The sequence below is a fragment of the Cyclopterus lumpus genome, chromosome 13, assembly GCF_009769545.1.
Source record: "Cyclopterus lumpus isolate fCycLum1 chromosome 13, fCycLum1.pri, whole genome shotgun sequence".
Lineage (NCBI taxonomy): Eukaryota > Metazoa > Chordata > Actinopteri > Perciformes > Cyclopteridae > Cyclopterus > Cyclopterus lumpus.
Genome location: NC_046978.1, coordinates 896,952 through 903,418, shown reverse-complemented (window position 1 = coordinate 903,418; position 6,467 = coordinate 896,952). Strand labels below are relative to the sequence as shown.

The 6,467-nt window shown below is 41.6% G+C and overlaps 1 protein-coding gene across 1 annotated transcript in view; it reads left to right on the top strand.

The window, feature by feature from the left end:
- The first annotated feature begins 1,109 nt into the window (after window positions 1-1,109).
- The window catches only part of LOC117741084 (cGMP-dependent 3',5'-cyclic phosphodiesterase), a 125,675-nt gene continuing 120,317 nt past the window's right edge, over window positions 1,110-6,467 (top strand). Inside the window, exon 1 of the mRNA XM_034547788.1 lies at window positions 1,110-1,462. Within this exon, the coding sequence (XP_034403679.1) occupies window positions 1,404-1,462 (59 nt within the window). The 5' untranslated portion in view covers window positions 1,110-1,403. The remainder of the gene's footprint in view (window positions 1,463-6,467) is intronic.

Genomic DNA, 6,467 nt, shown 5'->3' with positions numbered 1-6,467 from the left:
AACACCATAAATCCAAAGGATATAGCGGGCCTGAACATAAACACAGGTGTTTGCATGCAGTTATGTCTGATTGGTTGATTTGCTCATGTTGGAGCTATGTACATCGCCCGGGATTACCAATCACTAACATCTATTAATGATAGAGAAGATGATTACGAACAAAAACAACAAATCAGTGTCAAAAGTGCGCCAGAGCTGTCAATCAATCACAGTGTGCACATGCTCTCACAGCCATGAGTAGAGGTCCAATCAGGAAAACATAATTGAGAACGCCTGTGTAGGTGGACCATTGCTGCAGGCTACAGAGGTGTTCACAATTTCAGATGCTTTGTTTATATGACTTACTGATTTTCTATGTGTCTTACGGGAATATTTTGTCCAAAAATCATTACGGGGTCTTCAGAATGTAAAACACCTGACATCTAAAGCCACTTGGGGATATTTAAAGGCCATGAATGTCAACGAACATTTGAAAGGCTCCTGTTTCACGAGGCATTGCTCTTGTAGTGGATCCCTGATGCTTGCTCAAGTGTGTGTGTGTCTGTGTGTGTGAGTGTGTGTGTGTGTGGGCTACGGGGAAGGCCATATAAGGCAGAAGATCAGTGTTGGACCTTGACACACTGAAGTCTAGCGCAACATGTGGTTTTATTGTGAAACCCTGCCAGCACCAGCCTATAAGATTGCCTCCGTTTGAGAAGTTATAGCACGAAGAAGAAGAAGAAGAAGAAGAAGAAGAAGAAGAAGAAGAAGAAGAAGAAGAAGAAGAAGAAGAAGAAGAAGTGTGGTGGGAGTTGTGTGAAAATGCGCAGCTGGTGTGTGAAGATACACCGTGAAAGTTGAATTGCAACACAACACGACTTTCCTTTTTCACGGATGAATTGGTGCTCGTGGGAGAGCATGCACGACCCGAGGAAGACTGTTTGTCAGCGCACGCGGAGGAGTGACGTGCTCAGCTCCGGCTTGACTGACGCGTCTTTTCACTGTTGATGTATTCCATGTGGCGTAGAGCGTTATAGTACCGGCTGACCTCTCTCTCTCTCTCTCTCTCTCTCGCTCTCGCTCTCGCTCTCTCGCGCGTGCTCCCCCCCCCCCCCCCCCCCCCCCCCCCTCTCGCTCTCTCTCTCAGCTCAGTCGTTTTATCCTCGCTCACCATCGCTCGAGTATCAGTTACCGGGTCCCACGCGCTGTCAGAGCTCGAGAGGAGACAGCAGACCGGACAGAGACAGACACGCAGGCTAAAGAGTCGGAGAAGAAAGCGAGAGGGGCACACACCCAACAAGCTACCCATCCATCCATCTCTCGTCTATCCTCCTCAGCCCCCGCCCGTGCCCTCCTCCCTTCCTCCCCTCGCTCGCCAGGTCCTCCTGACTGCAGCGTGTTAGGTTGTTGAGGCAGGATGCGCGATGGGACAAGCGTGCGGACACGCGCTCCTCTGCCGTAGCCAGCCGCCGTCCTCCGAGATGTAAGTGTGTGTGTCTCATAACTACGTATACTGTGTGTTGCGTGTGTACCAGGAAGCCTCTCGACACTTCTACATACAGCGCACAAACTGAGCGAGGCGCCTGGCGTTGGGCCACATACTGACTGGTAGTGCTGGTGGTGTGAGTGTGACCTTCTGGTATGAAGTTATATGCATGTCTTTTATTACGCAAACAAAAATGTTTTGAGAGCACATTTTTCGTTTGCAAGTAAAAGTATATTGAGTATGAACTGAGAATAAATGATTTGTTAGTTTTGTTTATGAAACTAGAACAAAATACGTTGCTCTCAAAACTATGAAGGTATATTTGTGTCTTTATTACGCAAACCTAAAAGAAATTTGTGAGCAAAGTTTCTTTTTTTGAGAGCAAAGATTTTTGATTTGCAGCCAAACATTATAGTTTCATAAGCAAAACTAACACATAACTTATTCTCAGTATATATATTTTGACGGGAAATTTGCTCTCAAAAACATGTTTTGTCTGTTTGCATAGTAAAGACATAAATATATGCTGGGTGTCATTATCCCCTCCCTGACAGCAACAGTGAAGATCCCAACTGTGCCGGTGGCTGCCAGTATGAACCTGTGTGGTGCTCACCTCCATCACATTGTAATATCACTGAAATGTTCAATGATAGTGAGTCTACAGAGTTTATTGACCTTATCGTGCCTTTGTATCTTCCATGGCATCATAACAGTAGCCTACTCTAATATGGCTTTTCTCCCTCTTAATATCCCTTTTGGGATCGATAAATCTCATACGATAGCCCTAATAATTGCATTCTCTCAATCGTTATATTCAAATGTCTTTGTAAAGGGCTGACTTAAGCAAAACACAGAATCTGAATGTTTGGCAATCCAGCCTCTTTCTAATAAAGCATACTTTATCAAAGGGTTATAATCAGTAACTAATAGCTTTTTAATTAATAAATAATTCACTCATGCTGTATATCAATAAATAATAAAAGCTTTCGGGTTTCCAGGTTGAGTAATATTCTTTTTGATGGATAACCTTTACTTTCTGGAATATGGCAGCATGGAAACTGGACCAAAATGTGTATATTACCAACCTATTATGCATTTAGTAATTCATTACCAAAATCTGTGACTGCGTTGTAACCCATAAAAAAGATAAACACCAGCCAAATAGATTTTTCACAACCTGGTAACCCGAAATGTGTTCTCCTTATTGGTTTATCGTCATTTATAGCATTAGTAGGTGATTTATTAACCATCAATAAATCTATCTATATGATTCATAAATATACTTCTCAGTTGAACCCCCCAAAAAACATCATCACAAAGCTCAAAACCAAGCTATTTGTTTAGTGTGAATGTTCATTCTTGACGCCGAGGCTATTTTCCTTCATGAAAACTTTGGAGATTGAGAAGATATTTTCACAGGACAGTAAATATGTGCCATTGATCAAAGGAGGCTGACACAATCAATATTAATACAATGAGACAGCCCAGCTTTGCATCATCTTCAAGCTTATAGTTTTTAATTTGTTTAATTGTTTATTAAGCTCTCTGGTGGTTATTGCCATTAGTTGTGTTTATGTTCAGTCTGTGTTTGTCATAACTTCTCTCGTTTAAATGTCAACAGCGTTCTGCTAAATGTTAGCTCATAAAGTCGACTTCTCCTAATAGCGAATCAGGTTTCTTTCTTTTCCGAAATGAAAGTTTGCCATGTAAACACGCAATGCCTGTTCTTAAATCAAGTGACGTGTCTGCTGCTGCAGAGCCAAGTGATTGTGATCATACACGTGGTTGATTTAACAGCATGCACCTATACTGTATGGCTGGTGAGAGCTTCCCTCGGGGCATGCATGTCTGAATGCCAATGTGTTTTAAAAAAAATATGTCCCCGCTCCCTCTTTCATAGCTGAATAGCATCATGTGCGGATAATTGCATTGTGACGCCATTATACGCTAATTGCACAAAACATGAGATCTCCCTCGTATCAAGTTTCAACCCCTTTTTTTCTCAAAGTTGAAAATCCTCATCTAATGTGCTCCTCCTTCATTACTGCATTAAATTCAATAAGGGAAATAACTGGATAATGGCTTCTTACATTGGGCATTTGTTGGCGTCTAGAAGAGAAAATAACCAGAGTTGTGGAGGGATAATGTATCTGCCCGGTGGACGTTAAAGATCTGTGATGTACAATGAGTTTTCAGAGCTGGTCTCATCTGCTTGAGTCGCTTCGACTTGGAGACTCGGTACCTGCGATCAGTTAAGGTCATGAAGTGTTATGCTGTCATGAAATACACAAGAGCAGATGTCAAACGTGTAACTGTTCATGATCCCTCCTGTGATTGAGCATTGGGATACAAATCCAACATGGCCTTCTGTGTTTCAATCACAATGACGGTTTCCTTGGATGACAAGATTGAAGCTTTGAGAGACAGAAATATTGACCTCTACAGTTTCAGTAATCACATCCATGTTACTGCTTGTGTGTGTGCGATGCACTTTGTTTATCATCTTGCATGATTTTAGCAGCCAACAGGCATCGCCCTTGTAATCGGTATTTGAATGTGTGTATTTGTGTGCCAGTGGGTGTGCATGTGGACCATCGTCAGCCTGAAAAAAGAAGCAATTTACTGGATTGATGCCAGGAAGTCAGATTCCCCGGCCTCCTGATGAATGCACGCACACGCACGCACGCACGCACGCACACACACACACACACTCACACACACACACACACATTGCACAAAAGTACACAGCAGCAGCAGCAGAGTTGTAACCTGATTCCTGATGATTGAGCGTGTGTGTGTGTTTGTGTGTGTGTGTGTGTGGGGGAGGGTGGGGGGGGGGGGGGGGGGGAGTGAAAGGATGCTGACATTGCACTGTGTTATCGTCAGTAATGGTCTCATCAATACTAAAATATTCAGACACGGAGAGAGAGAGAGAGAGAGAGAACAGAGACAGAGGTGGGAGATGGAGTGAAAGCAGTGAGAAACCATTGTGAGTTGCACGTGTTTATGTGTGTTTGTCTACAGCAAAACGTTTGGCTTAAAAACATTGAATTTACTGATTAATCAGCATTTTAATTCACTGTCTGAGTATAGATTGTATGTTACTTTGGAGGCCAGCAGTAGATAATAGCTGCTTTTAATTATTTTTTCATAAACAAGATCACTAAATGTTTTAGACTCCGATAAACATGTAGGACATAATTTAAATGGAGGAGCTGTGCACAACCGAGTCAAAAACGATTTTCTTCCAGCTGAAGAGCAAGCTAAGCATGTAATTACGTTTGAAATGATGAACTGAAACAATATTTGGTTGAATTCATTTCCCGCATGAATATAATGAGGCACCTGCCAAAGCTTGTATATGTCGTGAAGCTCTTCTAGCTGAATCATCAGTACGTAAGATTCACAACTGTAAAACATCTGTATCTATAATGAGAGGTCAAAAGTCTGAGAGAAGAGTAAAGTCATACAAACATTCAACCACCAAACTTCCAATGGCAGGTGTGTGATAGAGATTGAGCTTCGTAGAGCTTACTGATGATAACACATTCAGCTTTGGGATTGTTCGGAATTGTCCACGGCTCTGATTTGTGCCTCCGGCCAAACCAAAGGGAGGGAATACACTTTATACTCTAACCACAGACCCTAACAGAAACCTTGTATCATCACATTATCCAGGAGTCTCTGCTGGATCTCATTAGTGTTGAGGTTATCATTGAGAGATAACGTCAAATGAAAATATGAGTTTAACGTGCAGCTTAAACAGAATCAGTATAAGTCATCATTGTAGAGGTCACATCCGTACATCAATATCCCTCCCAGAGTGTCATCCTGAGTCCCACATCCATTAATTTTCCAACCCGCCTATCCAGTGCAGGGTGGCAGGGGGCTGGACCCAATCCCAGCTCACAATAGACCGGGTACACCCTGGACAAGTGTCTCATGTATCTCAGAGCTGACATATATAGAAAACAGGAGGCAACCTCCGGGTTTGAAAAGTGAAAACCAATGTGGCAGTGCCTCAAACTGGCATTCTTTCTAATAGCCAGCAGGGGGCAGGTCCTCTGGTTGCAAAAATAATTCTTATTGTATAGAAGTCTGTGAGAAAATAACCCACTTCTAACTTTATTTATTACCTCAGTAAACATGAGTTTAAGGTCTTAATCCCTCGTTTCAATTCATCTTCAATACAGCAGGATGTTTATTTACAAAATTATGGTCCAATTTAAAGTAAAATAGACAATAAATGAGACTAGGACATGGCTAACTTGTGATTGACAGGTCGTTACCACGTTGTTGTCCAGTCTTGAGTTGTCTGTGTTTTCGTCTTACAACTTTAACCCTTTCACAGTGTGTCAGTTGGTGGAAGTTAATTCTAACATTTTGGTTGCCTAAAAATGTCTAATTCAGCATTTGGTTGTACTCGTGTCACTTCTGGTTACAAAAGTAGTCCACAAACGTGACGTCACGGTGACTACGTTAACTTCTTATACGCAGTCTATGATAGAGAATCACATTAACTCTTGTATTCACACCTATGGCCAATTTAAAGTATTCAGCACGTCAAAATAACATAACTTTTGACTGTGGGAGGAAATCGGATTACGTGGAGGAAACACACATGTACCTTTTGATTTAAGTGCAGTATCTTAGTTTCAGAAAATTAAAACAATACCTATATTTATACATTTTTATTTAATAGATACACAGTGCAATGCAGCTTAAGGAGCAGCAATTATAATTCATCATACTTTGAGGGTTTTTGATGGAAATCCAGGCAGCAGGATGGTGGTTTGTCTCTTTTAGATTCAAGTGAAACCAAGAAGGCAATGCAAATAGAAACATGTCCACATTACTCAAAGTGGTATGGAAACTTAGACTACATTACTGCACAAAATTGATCAAACTATGCTGTCAATAAATGCCATAACAAGGTTTGTATTTTACTGTTTATTTAAACCAGTAGGACGGAGATAGATGCATTCGTTTAGCAATGTGAACA